The sequence below is a fragment of the Pituophis catenifer genome, unplaced genomic scaffold (assembly GCF_029215685.1).
Source record: "Pituophis catenifer annectens isolate HBS135680 unplaced genomic scaffold, rPitCat1.0.hap2 SCAF_2, whole genome shotgun sequence".
NCBI classification, from domain to species: Eukaryota; Metazoa; Chordata; class Lepidosauria; order Squamata; family Colubridae; genus Pituophis; species Pituophis catenifer.
The window spans coordinates 133,712,130-133,728,407 of NW_027256882.1; the positions used below are offsets into that span (position 1 = coordinate 133,712,130).

General features: G+C 41.1%; 1 protein-coding gene across 3 annotated transcripts; it reads left to right on the forward strand.

Moving 5' to 3' along the window:
• Window positions 1–2,072: 2,072 nt before the first annotated feature.
• USH1G (USH1 protein network component sans) lies at window positions 2,073–16,020 on the forward strand. 3 transcript variants are annotated; one of them, XM_070934636.1, is made up of 3 exons: window positions 2,073–2,463; window positions 12,883–14,124; window positions 15,787–16,020. In XM_070934636.1, exons 1-3 carry the CDS (start codon window positions 2,300–2,302, stop codon window positions 15,788–15,790), a joined length of 1,410 nt encoding a protein of 469 aa, XP_070790737.1. In that variant the 5' UTR covers window positions 2,073–2,299; the 3' UTR covers window positions 15,791–16,020. The 3 variants fall into 3 exon arrangements, 2 of the variants coding, with proteins under 2 accessions (XP_070790737.1, XP_070790738.1); XM_070934637.1 differs by lacking the exon at window positions 15,787–16,020 and having other exon boundaries at window positions 12,883–14,128; XR_011599887.1 differs by lacking the exons at window positions 12,883–14,124; window positions 15,787–16,020 and adding an exon at window positions 3,598–3,742 and having other exon boundaries at window positions 2,376–2,463.
• The last annotated feature ends 258 nt before the right edge of the window (window positions 16,021–16,278 follow it).

Consider the following 16,278-nt stretch of genomic DNA (forward strand, 5'->3'; position numbering starts at 1 on the left):
CCAGGCAGTTGGCAGGAGTCAACACTAACTTGAAGGCATATACTGTACCTGCAAAGACCAAAAAAAAAAAAAAAAGAGTTCATGAATGCAACAAAGATGTCTTGGATGCTCCCCCCCCAAATGAAGATTAATTGAAAGCTACCAAATAGTAAATACTTAAAAGAGGCTTGGTAGTACAGGGGTTTAAGGCACCCTGTTATTAAGCTGGTTATTAAAACCAGCTGCCTGCAATTACTGCAGGGTTCGAATCTCGCCAAGGCTCAAGGTTGACTCAGCCTTCCATCCTTTCTAAGGTAGGTAAATTGAGGACCCAGTTGTGGGGGCAATAAGCTGACTTTGTATAAATATACAAAAGGATGAAGGCTATTGCTGAGCACATTGTAAGCCGCTCTGAGTCTCCGGAGAAGGGCGGCATATAAATCAAATTAAAAAAAAAAAAATACCAAGCAGCATCTGCCCAAACTTTTCTGAGCTCAAGAGCTAAGCAGGATTGCCTGGTTAATGCATGGATGGGAGATCGTATGACTATAGGCTAGACTGAGAGATCGACAAAGAAAGCTAATCATATCCATCTTGTTCCAAGAAAGCTATTTGGAGACATCTTTTATTAAGCGTATGGCAGGAGGCATCTATGTACAACCGGTATATCAACAGGAGTCAAACTTGGCATAGTAGCATATTTTTCCTTTCGTATCAAGTCCAGATATGTTATTGCTTAATAAATGACATCTCTGATAGAAATTTCATGCAGGCTGATTGATTTATATTGGTGTAAAGGAAGGGAAACTTAGTTAATTTAGAGCTGATACGCTTTTGTGTCTAATTTTATCTGAAACCACTGCAAAGCTGTGACCAATAAAGGATCTGTGTTCCACACATTTATTTACTTTTCGCATTTCTGAGCATACAGGTGAAATATAAATTATAGTTCCATGCAGATGTGTGTATCTGTATTGTTCCCATTCTCTTCTAGTCTATCGTCAGTGCATTGACATGCTACTAGAGATTAGACTGCCTTTAGTAGCCCGTGTGCAAAGATGGTGGCCTGCCATGCATCTGTTGGAGATGAGCTCATGCCTGCTGTTGTATAGCCAGATGCCCAGTATCAGACTCTCACCTGGATCCATTCTCTAAATAACTTCATAACGCTGGTCTGGCATATCATTAATCTTTTGCTAGGCAGAGAGTCAGTATGGTATAGTGTTTAAGGTGCATCAGGGTAGAAACCCAGCGACTGTGAGTTTTACTCTTGCCTTGGACACCAAACCAACTGGGTGACTTTGAGCCAGTTCCTCTTTCTGAGCCCTAGGAAGGAGGCAGTGGAAAACCATTTCTGGAAATTCTTGCCAAGAAAAACTGTGGGGACTTGTCCATGCAATCACCAGGAATCAACACTGACTTGAAGGCCTGTGCACTCATGCACGCACCCACCGCCCCACAAACCACTGGCCAGCAGTGGGTACTACATAAGGGATAAGAGAGTTTAAAGTCTAAAGTAATTGTGTAGTAATTGTGTATCTCTCATTCCCCCTAAAGGGAAAAAAAAAGGATGGAAGAATTGGTGAATAAACATAGGAAGGATCCAGAGGTGAAATCTAATTTTTTTCCCTACCGGTTCCGTGGGCGTGGCTTGGTAGGCGTGGCAGGGGAAGGATACTGCAAAATCTCCATTCCCACCCCACTCCAGGGGAAGGATACTGTAAAATCTCCATTCCCTCCCCACTCTGGGGCCAGCCAGAGATGGCATTTGCCGGTTCTCCAAAGTATTCAAAATTTCCGCTACCTGTTCTCTAGAACCTGTCAGAACCTGCTGGATTTCACCCCTGGGAGGATCCATGTAGAAGGAGATAAATTTCTGAATATTTTCACTCTCTCCGCCAGAATTCTTTGGATGGGACAGAGCAACTCTGGAATAAAACTTGAATCCTGAGCCTGGATGAGTCTAAGTATTCTGAAGTGCTACACTCTTGATTTAGCAACTGTTGCTTTAGTAATTCAAGCCAAGGTTTCCAACAGCACATTCCCAAGCAGATATTCCCACCAGTTAAGTGGCCCAAAGGAGACATGCCTTCTGCGAGGGGCTAGCTAAGGCAAAGGCAGGAATTTTTTAGGACCCAGGGGAATCCACAGCAAATAATATGCCTTCAATATGAGGAGTTTCTGCCCTCTCCGGGCAGGGAATCTCAAGTATCTTGGCAACGGAGCTCCCTCCTCTCTGACAGCTGCTTTCCTAGAACTCTGTTGCCATCTCCGTGCCGTTCACCCTCCCAGTGACATGGACAAGCTTTAAGGCTACACCATGAATGACCAGTACCACCGTGCAGCCAGAGATGGCTATCTGGACCTGCTGAAAGAAGCCACCAAGAAGGATTTAAATTCCCCTGATGAAGATGGCATGACCCCAACCCTGTGGGCTGCCTACCATGGCAACTTGGATGCCTTAAGGCTGATAGTTAGCAGAGGGTAAGTCTGATGTTTTGCACTGTTCTGTTTTTGTTTTCACCCAGGCCTCGGGAGGGAAAGCTTCGTTCGTCCCTTCTTTCTGGGTATCAAATCCACTGAACCTAGCAGGCCACTGAAGTGACAGCAGCTTTCATTTGTACCTGGTGGCAGGTGAGATGACCTGAGTTCATTGTTGTTCAGGAAGGGCAGGGTTTCAGATGTGCCCATTTATGAAGTTCTAGACATATTGACGGTATGTGTCTCGAGACACTTGGAAAGTAGAAAAGCTCTGACTTGGATCAGTTCCTTCGATATTTCTCCTCCTCACCCCTGTCCAAACTTTTAACAGCTGAATGTTTTGCTTGGTCTCCAAAACACCCAATTTTTTTTTTTTTTTGCAATGAACTTCAGTACTTCCTTGGATTTTACTGAAAATTCGGATGGGGTGAGCTCCTCGGTACTCTCTTTTGCTGTTCATGGATTGGATTGGCTGAAGAGATGCATATCTTAACTGAGAAGAAGAAACTGTTCTGAGCCTTCATTTTTATTACAGTCTGAAGGAATATTTCATAGGCTGAAAGTCAAGGCTCGGAAGGATTTTAAACAGCATCTATTCAATCCCCTGCTCAATGCAGGACTCCATTTAGCATCTTAAGCATCTCCTTTCCAACGTCCATTGAAGGAAGTGGGTTGATTAGGATTGTCAGAGAGTGGTGATCAAAGCCAGTTTGGATATACAGTGCATATCTGAAAGTATTCAGACTCCCTTTGCTTTTGTCAATTTTGTTATGCTGCAGCCTGCTTCTACAGTTGTTGAAATTCATTTTTCCCCTCATTAATCTACACTCAGTACCCCATAAGGATAAAGTGAAAACAGAATTTTAGAAATGTCTATAAAACAGCTGCACAGCATGATTCTGCCACTACCATGCTTCACTGTTGGGATAATATTGTGCAGGTGATGAGCGGTGCCTGGTTTCCTCCAGACATAACATTTAGAATTGAGGCCAAATAGTTCAATCTTGGTGTCATCAGACTCAAGAACCTTGTTCCCCACAGTCTGACAGTCCTTCAGGTGCTTTTTTGCAAACTCCAAGAGGGCTTCCATGTGTTTTGCACTGAAGAATCATGTCCAATCATTTTAATTTACTACAGGTGGACTCCAATCAAGCTGTAGAAGCATGTCAACAACAATCAACAGAAATGGGAGGCACCTAAGCTAAATTTCATGTGTTCAAGTATTCAGAGAGTCTGAATACTTATGCCAATGAGATATTTCAGTTTTTTCTTTTTAATAAATTTGGACATTTCTAAAATTCTGTTTTCACTTTGTCATTATGGGGTATACTGAGTAAATGAGAAAAAAATGAATTTCAACAACAATAGAATCAGGCTGCAACATAACAAAATTGACAAAAGTGAAGGTCTGAATACTTTCTGAATGCATTGTATGCATTAATTTTCTTTAATATAATTAGTGTTTATATTAACTATTGAAAGAGTAAAGAAGGGAGGAGAAAAATTCTCTGGAAGATAACAGAATTATTGAAGTGTCTTCTTAGGTTGTGCTTCTTAAGGTAGGACCCAAAAGCTGAGCTTTACAAGAGGTAAAAGAGCTGGGTTACTTATTATGGTATGGGTAGTCCTCAGCTTATGGCCACTTGTTCAGCAACTGAATAAGGGGGATTTATGAACAGTCCGTGAAGTTATGGCCTTTGCAGCATCCCCATGATCATATGATTGTGATCTGGCTGCTTGGCACCTGGCTTGCAATTACAAATCAGAGCAAGACATAGTCTTCAGATGGTTATCCAACATCTCCTTAAAAACTTCCACTGTTGGAGCATTTGCAACTTCTGAAGGCAAGTTGTTCCACTGATTAGTTGTTTTAACTGTCAGGAAATTTCTCCTTAGTTCTAAGTTGCTTCTCTTCTTGATTAGTTTCCACCCATTGCTTCTTGTCCTGCCCTCAGGTGCTTTGGAGAACAGTTATAATATTATGACAGATATTATAACACACATACTTATAAGAAATCGATGTTTCTCCTGACTTCCAAGTATGAAAACTATCTCGGATGTGCAGGCCCTATGTCCCTTGTTTTTCCATTTATATATTTTCTTGTGTTCTTGTATTTCTGAATTTTGCTGGATTCAGAACCCCCCCCCGCCCGCCCCCCCATTTTTTAAATATGCATGTACTGGACCAAATCAAATAACAGAATTCTCTTTAAGTGTCACAACTGGGTAAACTAGTATTTTTTCCTTTCTTGCTGGAATTCATATCTCTTGCTTTAAAAACACAGCCAAAAGCCATAGGATGAGGCGGAAACTCAGAAATCCATATAATTCTGCTCTGATGTAAAAGGCATAGAAGTTGGTTTCTGCAGAAAGATGCTCTTAGTACACACAAGCTGGAGTAAATATTCCCAGCAAAGAATCTTCCTCATGGCCTGGCTAGTGTTTAATGAACTGAAAAAAACCCCCGCTTGCTGTCTGTTGAAGGATACAGTACTAAAAATGCTCCTGCCCTTTTGGCGAAGAATCTTATTAGGAAATGATAGATAGTCCTGATGTTTTAAAATAAGCTTCCATCATTGGTTGTGTTTTATTGGGGGAGAAGAAATATTTACAGGAACTTAATTGAAATAAACAAAGAATTTGCAAGAGAGAGGGAGAAAGATTTACTATCTAAAGAAAAGCCAAAGCATTGAAGTTCAACATCAATCATTGTTCCCCTTTCTAATTAACAACAGTTTCATTTTCTGTGTGGTCAAAGATGAAATTTGAAGAGAATATGACCTGCGATTCAGAGAGCTGTGGGCTCAATTATTCAGAGTGCTTTTGCCCTTTACAAAATTTTTAGGGATTTTTCTGAGTCAAAAACAAGCAGCGAATGTACTATGGGTATGGAGCTAGTGAGAAACCACATGGATCTATCAATCTGGTTTCTTCTTCAAGGCCAGGTCTGCACTTGCACAAACATATTTTGGCAACATCATTTTTCTGCCATAGCTCCCATGATCTTGCTTCTATTTCATCCCCAGCCTATAAGCAAGATGGAGTTAAGTCATCCTTAACTTTAGCATTATTGAAATGTGTTCACTGGTGACACCATCCAAGGTCAGCCACCAGATGTGCAAAATATGGCAGGTTTTGCCACCCTTCACCAGTGAGTTGAAGCAAAGTGGTAGAGAGCAGAGGTGGGTTTCAGCAGGTTCTGACCAGTTCTGGAAAACCAGTAGCGAAAATTTTGAGTAGTTCGGAGAACCGGTAGTAAAAATTCTGACTGGCCCCGCCCCCATCTATTCTCTGCCTCCAAAGTCCCAGCTGATCGGGAAGAAATGGGGATTTTGCAGTAACATTCTCCTGGATTGGGGAGGGAATGGAGATTTTACAGCATCCTTCCCCTGTCATGCCCAGCAAGCCATGCCATGCCAGGCCCACCAAGCCACTCCCACAGAACCAATAATAAAAAAATTTGAAACCCACAACTGGTAGAGAGGATAGGGATTGGGAACAAGGGCAACACATTTCATGTTGGGAGACACACTTTCAAGAATGGGTGAAGGCCTCAGCTGGTAGCTCTGTTGTTCTGTACTTTAATCATGGTGGCTCAACTGTATGTTCAGAGCCCTTGCCTTACAGGTAAGAAATAGCATGCAATATTCCTGCCCTACATTACATAACAGATGGATGGTTTGTGTATGTAAAATCCACAGTTGTTTTTCATCCAGCCCAGATACTAGAGGGAGGCAGGATTCTGCCTAGTTCATTAGCTTCACAAAAAGCATATCTCCTCCTCCTATCGGTGCTCTAATGAGGAGCAAAAGAAGAATTAATGAGATGGCTGGAAAAAGGGAGGTGAATCAGCATTTGCTGGGCAAGATCTCTGTTCTTCACTGCAGGCCTTTGACAGCCTCTTCAGTGGGGTGTCTGTGATAGGAGATGCCAAAGCTGATGATTAGCGGAGGTCATCCAGGAAGGGCTTCAAGAGATGACAGAGAAAACACAGCCTGTTTTATTGGCAACCTCATTCTCTCTCAGATAGAGAGCTCTTCAGCTTCTCTTGAGTTATTCCTGAATGAAAATTGGGACATTCAGTACTTCAGATATAATCTGTCAAAGGACACAATTTGGAAAGAATATGTATTGGGTTTGAATCTCATTTGCTCTCTTCGTATCTACATAGCAAAATGTAAACAGATCACACATTTCTCCAATTTTCAAAGAAATGGGGTTACACAGTTCTTCACATTCAATCACAAAAGGTACTTTGGAGTGTATATTGGTGAAAATATGGCACTTGTTACAATTTGGAAAGAATATGTACTGGATTTGAATATCATTTGCTCTCTTTGTAGGAGGATGCAAAACTTATGATGAAATCTATGGTATGTTTATATTGCAGGCAAAGGAAAATTAAACACCCATGGAAAGAAACGATTCAAAGGACAAAAGTGATACTGGTGTATAGATAATATGTTATATATAGACAATCCAGACATAGGACACACCCTGATACTGATAGGAGTGGGTGTTAATAGATTTGGAGTACAACTTCCTCTGTATAAGAAGGAAAAGGGTGCAACAATGACACCTGAGAATCACAGAAGAATTTGGGTTTTTTTAGTACTGTGTGGCAATTAAGAAATAAGTTGGAGAAAATGCTTTGGGGTTGGTGAGGATATGTACATAACACTGCTTTGCAACTCCTTGAAGCAGCTGCATCTTTTCTCAGGATGACATGACTATCTTTTGCTGCTGCCTGGGAAACAAGATGCCTGTCGTATTATCTTATACATCAGTATCATTTTGTCCTTTCAATCATTTCTTTCCATGGGTGTTTAATTTTCCTTTGCATGCAATATAAACAGACCATAGATTTCACCATAAGTTTATGCATCCTCCTACAAAGAGAGCAAATGATATTCAAATCCAGTACATATTCTTTCCAAATTGTAACAAGTGCCATATTTTCACCAATATACACTCCAAAGTACCTTTTGTGATTGAATGTGAAGAACTGAGTAACCCCATTTCTTTGAAAATTGGAGAAATGTGTGATCTGTTTACATTTTGCTATGTAGATACCATGTATAGAAATAACCATGGCCTAATTTATTGGATTGTATCATATTGTCTGTGGTAAGAAATAACCTTAACATAGTAGCATACACTGTATTGCTATAATACTCTTATTATTTTATTAAACAGATGTTCTCATTGACTGGAATATACAGTAAGCCAGTGTAGTACAGGACTTTCTTACAACAGTATTTTCCCATTGTTTCCCAATACTTGCTGATTCCTTGTTCGGTTTGTTTTGCAATGTAATAATTGCACATAATTATATTTTCCTTAACCTGATGTACTAGTTGAGTCTATTAGAGCTTCTCTAGAAATGAGGATCTGAAATAAGTGGGAAGGTGATCTGAAGGTTGCTTCCTCTACCACTCCCTTAACCATATGGGACTAATTTGCTCTCTGTTTTCCGTATTCCCCTTGCCCACGCATATGGGGTGATGCTAAAATGCTGCATATCATCATACCAGACAGCAATGGAGGTTGTGTAAGTGGATGATACCAACCTTGTCCTAGGTCAGAATGAAAGATATTGTGATCTACCCTGTAACACTGAAACTTGTCCCATTTATGGCCTTGCATTTGAAAATTCTTTCGATGGAAAGAAACCAATAAGCTCTCTCCTTCATCACTCCAAGCCTCAGCTTTTAATTCAGAAGCAAATATTAATTATCTTTCCGCTGAGCTCACTGAAGAGTGATTTCTCCCAAAGATTGAGGGGTGGGTAGGAATTACCACTCTGTCTCAAGGAATAGTTTGGAAACATTTCAAAGAAGCAGAGAAAATCTTTTCATCTCTTCAGATAAGTAAGGTAGTCTTCCTGCTTAGGCACTAGATGTTGAGGTTTTATTAAAGAGTGGCAAATACTTTCATTTTCATTATTTACCTATGTTGCCATTTGGGTTTTCTGGAATAAATGCTACAGTTGTTTGGATAACCCTGAGTGGATTATGAAGCACAAGGTTGGGACATCAATGCACTATAACTCCTGTACTGTCACTCTGATCTGAAATGGTATAGGGCTTCCTGCCTGAGCAGGAGGTTGGACTAGAAGACCTTCAAGGTCCCTTCCAACTCTTACTCTGATTCCGATCAATAGGGCCAGTAGCAAGGAATACGGGGGTGGGGGTGGGGGTGGGGGGGAGTTATAGTCCCATAAAATAAGGGAGATGGGTCCTCAAGTATATTACCCCTGCAGTATGGAATGGCATTGTATGTGTAATCTTTTTTTATTGCATGATTTTTGACTGCATGTTTTAATAGAGTTAAATAATAAGTAATGCAGATCAGATTATGATCTCAAGAAAGGGATTCTCCAGATGCAGTATGTCTGCAGAAGAGGCACCAGCAGCCTAACACTATCTCTGTGTCGTTCTCTTTCAGCAGCTGGAGTCCAAAGGGATTGGCTGTTTCCCCATTTTCTCATCCTGCTCCCAGAGCCCTCTATAGACTTCAGAGTAGCTTCAGAGATAGGGTTACTGTGAAGTCTAGACTAGTCCTACCTAAACTCCTCTGGTTACTTTCTGGTCAATTTGTCAACCTACTGTATAAAAATGCTCAGCTTGAATTTCTCTGCTGATTTAGGCCAGGAGCACCCAGCTATTTATAGGGTACAGTATAATTATATACCCTAACCCTTAGCTCCCTGGGTTTAAATAAGCCTCCCTTCACCTACTCCATAGACATAGAAACCATGTTTCCCCAAAAATAAGGCCTGTCTTATATTTTTTGAACCCTGAAATAAGCGCTTGGCCTTATTGCCATGTGCTCAAAAGCCCGATTGGGCTTATTATCAGGGGATGTCTTATTTTGGGGAAACAAGGTACTAGTGTAACCTATGGCCAGGTTTTTAGCTATTGGGAAAAGCATCTAACCATGCCATTACCCCAGATTTCGTGGGAATTTCTACTTAGGAAAAATGATGTCTTTAGGCAGGCAGCTGCTCCTTAATACTAGCATCAGATATTTTTTTTTAACAATGAGTTGGCAAATTCATGCAGCAGATACAGAAGTCAGTAGATGTGATGTTATTGTGATGTTATTGGTTAGCAATTTGTATTCCCTCCCACCCATCCCCCTCCCAAATCCTGCCACAGCAGGGATGACAGGATTTTCCTAACTCAAGGAACTGTCATAATTCAAGGTATGGGGCACTGACTGAAAGATTGTTTCTCCATTTCCTCCTGGTTGGCCTGTGGGAACATTAATTGGCCCTGGATATTCCCAGCCTATTCTTAGCATTTCCAGACTGGCAAGTTTAAGAATTAATTAGAATTAAGAGGTACCTAAGCAAAATCAGCATCCATACATTATCACTCGAGGCACATGGCACAAATATGCATATGTGTTTCTTTTTATTTAATTTACATTTATTGCTACATGACTCTAAGGAACCTCATAGGCTATTTGAGCACACAGGTCCAGAGGTCAGTGCTTATGGTCAAGTAAACAACTGCCCTGTGCTTCACTGATTATGGTAAACTCATTTTCTTCCTCTGCACAGATGACCTCACTTAGTGAGCTAATAGTGATGCATGAATTAAACGGTCATGTGGCTGATAATTTTCCTGCTTAATAATAGTGAATCCCAAGTTCAAAAGACTATCGTGACATAATATGTGTAATATGATTTGCTGAAGGCTCCAGAGGAACAATAATTTTTGTTGCCTTTTTTCCCTTTTACAGCGAAGAACAGAACTATAAAGATCAATGCTACCAAAATCAACAAAAGTTGTCTTTTCTTCAAAAGGAGCTTCTATTTTTCACTCTTGCTGTGCTTTCCCGTTTTGTGGTGCTTATTGTGATGCTGTGGGTGCTGGTGTAGGTTACTTTTCCTCCAGAAGTCTGCAACTTTCTTTAACCACCTATCCTTCTGGGGGGGAAAAATAACATTGGAAGAATTCCATCATGACTTTCCTTTTGAGAGTTAATTGATGGCTGGAAAATCATGGAGGTTGCACATTAATGGACGATAATAATCTACAGCAAGTCAGACTGATCTCGCATGCACACTTTAGTAACCTAGTACCTCACTCAGGAAGATTCTATCAAAATGTTCTCCATAAGTAGTGGGAAAAACATTTCTTTTCCACCCAACTGAATATGAAGAATTAAAGAAAACGCGGACAAGATTTTTTTCAATCCAGCACTATTTGGGATAAATGTGGTACGGTGTATTTATATTTCTAGGAAATATACAAGGGGTTACAATGCAACAGGAAAAGGGAAGAGAGAAGAAAAATGAGCATGATCTGATTCTATTTTTCTTCTTGCACAGAGACATGTATGCTCATTCTAATACACAGGCATTTATTCAGAACATAAAGCCTCGTGTGCCTTGTATCCAAACCTTAGTAGCTCTGGCATTTTCAGTTTCACGGTCTCTTTAACCACATACCATCAATAATTTATTCCTTGCCTGCAATTCATCAAATATTGATATTTTCCCTCAATTTCTCACTACTGATAGGTCAGTATCAAGGCAAGGGAGAGAGGGTGGGCTAAGCAAGGAGCCCAGATGAACTTGTTGCAGGTCCCTCCCAAGTGCTCCCACATTCTGTTTATTTATTTATTTATTTATTGTTTAAATTTGTATACCACCCTTCTCCCGAAGGACTCAGGGCGGTGAACAGCCAAAATTAAAATACATACAATATAAAATTTAAAATAATTTAAAACAGAATTAAATCGAATTGGCTTCCCAAAAATTAAAACCCATTACCCTTAAAATAACCCATTAAAATTTTAAGCCAGCCCAGCTTGCTGAAATAGGAAGGTCTTCAAAGCTCGACGGAAGGCACGGAGGTCCGGGATCAGTTGTATTCCTGGGGGTAGCTCGTTCCAGAGGGCGGGTGCCCCCACAGAGAAGGCTCTCCCCCTGGGGGTCGTCAGTCGACATTGCTTGACTGACGACACCCTGAGGAGGCCCTCTCTGTGGGAGCGAATTGGCCGGTGGGAGGTTATCGGTGGCAGAAGGTGGTCTCATAAATAACCGGGCCCTAAGCCATGGAGCACTTTAAAGGTGAGAACCAATACCTTGAAGCCCACCCGGAAGCCCACCGGAAGCCAGTGCAACTCGCGCAGGCAAGGTGTCACATGGGAGCGCCATGTTGCCTCCATAATTACCTGCGCGGCCGCATTCTGGACCAGCTGGAGCTTCCGAGTGCTCCTCAAGGGGAGCCCCATGTAGAGAGCAAGTTGTACGACAACTTCACTTCTTTTGGGTCTTTGTTTTCCCCACATTATCAGTGACTGAGAAATGTCACGGATGTGTTTCAGATGTCAAGATTTGTGTCGAAATTCATGGCACGGTCCCTTTAGCACTTGTTAACATTGGGAAGGTGCCCAAATATCCACACTAAGAGAGAATCCTATGCCTCCTGTCTTGCCCTAGAAATTTCAAAGAGGCTAAGAAGCATTGCAAAAGCCTCATTCTGACTCTACGATTACCATGTTTTTCTCCAAAAGCATCTAAGTTCTTTTTCTCTTTCCCATTTTACCTGCAGAGCAATATTTTCAGGCAGGCTGGTAGAAAAGTTGTTTAATTTAAGGTTGAAGGAGACCTTGGAGTTACTCTCTCACATTTTAGTGAAAAAGCATAAGATAGGGAATTGGAAATGGGCCAAGTGTGTTCCTTAAGCTTCTGAATGAGCAGAATATCAAATAAAATAAATGAAGTACGGTAAATATGAAAGTTGCCAATGTTATTTTTGCAGGGCAGAATATATAACTATGAGGCTTGATATGTGTGCTATGTGTGCTCAGTTGTTTATTTAAATGTGAAACGCATACGGTATTTCTCTTTTCTCACATACTGTATTTACTTCTCAGCTTATAAAGCTATGTTACAAATGTTACTGTTGGGCACCACTTAAACAAGTGAGACTTTCCTCCTTCAAAGACTGCTTGAAAAATACTCTTAACAGTTTAACAGCATAAAGATGATAAAGTAGTACTAATGAATAACAATCATGTAAATTATTTGTATTTGTTAGCCTTCTTCAACATGCTCTTCAAATGGGACAAAAACTCAGAATTCCCAGCCAGGATGGCAGCTGGTTAAATATTCTGAGATTTGATCTCCTAATGCACCCAGAAGGCACAAAGTAGGGAAAGGCTAGTAGTCTATGCCAGCCTTCTCCAAACTGGGTGTTCTCCAGAGCTATGGACTTTAACTCCTAGAATTCTCCAGCCATCATAGCTTCTCTTGTTGAGAATGGGAATTCAAGTCCATATGCTTGGAAAGTAACCAACTTATGTAAAATTTATTTATGTATTTCTGTAAGTCTAAAAGAATATCTACAAATGAGATTACAAACCTATTTGAGAACTTACTATCTGTTTCTCACACCATTTTAGGGGCGATCCAGACAAATGTGATATCTGGGGGAACACACCTCTTCATCTGGCAGCAGCCAATGGCCACCTGAATTGCCTCTCCTTCCTAGTGTCTTTTGGGGCCAATATCTGGTGTCTGGACAATGACTACCACACACCACTGGACATGGCAGCCATGAAGGGTCACATGGAGTGTGTGCGTTACTTGGACTCCATTGCTGCTAAGCAAAGCAGCCTCAACCCTAAGATGGTGAGCAAGTTGAAGGACAAAGCCTTTAAGGATGCAGAGAAACGTATTAAGGACTGTGTAAAGATGCAGAAAAAGCACCACGAAAGGATGGAGAAGCGATACAAGAAAGAGATGTCTGACCGTTCAGACACAATGAGTTTCTCCAGCTACTCCAGTAGCACATTGAGCAGGAGACTTCAGCACATGTCCATGATGAATTCCTTGCCATACTCTCAGGCCACCATACAGGGCACAGCCAAGGGCAAGACAAAAATCCAGAAGAAACTAGAGAAAAAGAAACAGGTGGATGGAACATTCAAAATTTATGAGGATGGGAGGAAAAGTGTGAGGTCCTTGTCTGGTTTACAGCTGGGCAATGATGTCATGTTTGTGAAACAAGGCACCTATGTTAGCCCAAAGGAATGGACCCGGCGAAATGTTAGGGATATGTTTCTGTCTGATGAAGATACTGTCTCCCGTGCCATAAGTGATCCAGGTTTGCACCTGGACTCCACCCATTCTGAGGTCAGTACTGATTCTGGCCATGACTCTTTATTCAATCGGCCTGGCCTTGGTACCATGGTTTTCCGGAGGAACTATGTCAGTAGTGGACTATTTGGGATTGGTCAAGGTGATCCCAGTATTTTGGGGGAAGGAAATACAGACAGGATGAGTGTTAAGCTTCATAGCCACCTTCAACACTCGCCAAGTCTCAACGACAGTATTGGCAGTGCCAACAGCCTGCAGGAGAGGAATCTGGAGGACTTGCCCTGGGATGAAATGGAACTGGGTCTGGATGATGACATTGAACCTGACACTAGCCCTCTGGAGACCTTCCTGGCTTCTCTGAATATGTTTGAGTTTATTTCTATCCTTAAGAAGGAGAAGATAGATCTGGAAGCTCTGATGTTGTGTTCAGACAATGATCTGAAAAGTATCAACATTCCACTGGGGCCCAGGAAAAAGATTCTGGATGCAGTTCAAAGAAGGAAACAGACTTTGGACAATCCTGATGTTATAGAAGACACGGATCTGTAAGCAATAGAACTACTCAACTTCATACCTTGGGTGCCCTCAGGTCTTCAACATACGATGAGCATAGACTTAGAAGGGTACTTGTTACACGCACCTCATCTAAGTATGCAATGTTTTAGTAGATCATGGTGTTAGAAGAAACTCTGCCTAAAACCTGATGGGAATTTGCCAACCTAATTGATAGAATTTGACTGATAAAAAGGCATCTGTATAAATGTTTCAGTAGCTATGTGATGAATAAATAAGAATAGAGGTGCTCACTATATTAATGTAATGTAATATTCTGCAGCTTTCTCAGTTCTGAATTTTTATTATCCCTAATCAGTATTAGCCTATTTTCCCCATTAAACCTATTGGAAATATATTGGTTAGCCTTCTAAATGGGCAATCCTATTGAGTTGAAGAGATGCACTGGCTTTTATGGAATCTTTTAGGTGCCTCATAAACAACCAGTCTTGGCAGGGAGACCCACAACACTCTTGCATTCACATAATGGGGAGTGATCTTGAATAACATAACTGAGAACAGATCAGTGGGAAACAAGCCCTGTCAGGAAGACAAGGCATGGCAGGGGATACAGGAGGAGATTAGAACCTGTCTGTAGCAAGTGGCACTTTAACAGACCTGTTTCAGTATGAAGTAGCAATAGTGAGCGCAGCAGGCAGGCCTGTTGATGTCCAGTTTCATACGGGCATCAGAGCCAGCACTTATACTGGAGAGAAGTGGCCATCAGTAAGCACATGCCTTTCTGGGGCTGATATGATCATAGTGGGGCACATTTTATGCCTAGCTACTTTTTTTTTCTACCTATTTTTGGTAGTAAATCCCATGCCCCCACCTCTGACCATGTTACTTATTTTATCTGTGTATGATCTCTCTAGGATCTCTCTCATCTCTCTCTCACTTAAATTTATACAGCTGATTCACTATCACTTATTTATTCCTGCATCCTCTTTACCAAGCCTGTCCAAAGCTTTAAACTTATGTATGGAGATCTACGCAGCTTGGAAATCTAGAGGAATTGCCAACAGGAATGTTTCCAATCTCCACTGAGTAAATCCAATACTGGATACTGGCAATCCAGGAGGTATCAATTAAACTTGCTATTGGCATGATCTCTCTCCTCTTTAAAGCAAATGCCTTTCATAAAAGAATGATTATTTCATTCTCAGGTTATGTTTTCAAATTGCTATTTTGATACAGCATAGCATCCCTATTATTATAAGGTGTACCAAAAAGTAGGGCTGCCAAGTTACCAGGGCAGCTCTGAAATACAGTTGGTGGAATTAACTATTGATTTTACAGTGGTTTCCTCTCCCTGCCATTTTATAGCAATAGCATTTAGACTTATATACCACTTTACAGTGCTTTACAGCCCACTGCAAGCGGTTTTACAGAGTCAGCATATTGCCCTCAAACTATCTGGGTCCTCATTTTACCCACCTCAGAAAGATGGAAGGCTGAGTCAACCTTGAGCCCGTGAGATTAGAACTGCCAAATTGCAGTCAGCTGGCAGTCAGCAGAAGTAGCCTGCAATACTGCACTCTAACCCCTGCGCCACCGTGGTTCATTTTATGCTGTTTCATTAGTGATTAGTTTATGTTCGTTAATGCAATAGTAATATCACTGTTCATTAACAAAATCTGTTTTCTCCATTACAGATAGCCATGAACCCAAGTGAAAACCACTTCTAAGTTGCCAGAAATTATCTCCTAGAGATCCGATCAGTAGGAAACACGAATGCCACAACAAAACGCCTCAATTCTTTCTCAGCTTCCTATTTCTGCTTTACTGTCTGCAGAAGCATGTCTGGTGCTAAAGAGCCTTTTTTTAAGCGTGGGAGGGGAGGAACGCAATTGCATTATACTAAAATATATAATCTACTGGGAGAGCTAATGTGCAAAATAAAGATGATCTAATAAAGATGATTTCTTATTGCATATGTTCTAAGCGCTTAGTAAAATAGTAGAAACTTAGCAGGGTAGAAATTTGGGATGTTTTTGTGGAGTTAAGAGTCCCAGGTCTGTGAAAAATAAGCAATGAGAAGAGGAACAATTTATGGGAAAGACAACAATTAATGCACACTGGTAATCTTCGACTTATGATGGATTCCCCAAAAGGTGGGATTCAACGTGGTTCCAACAACTGCCCCC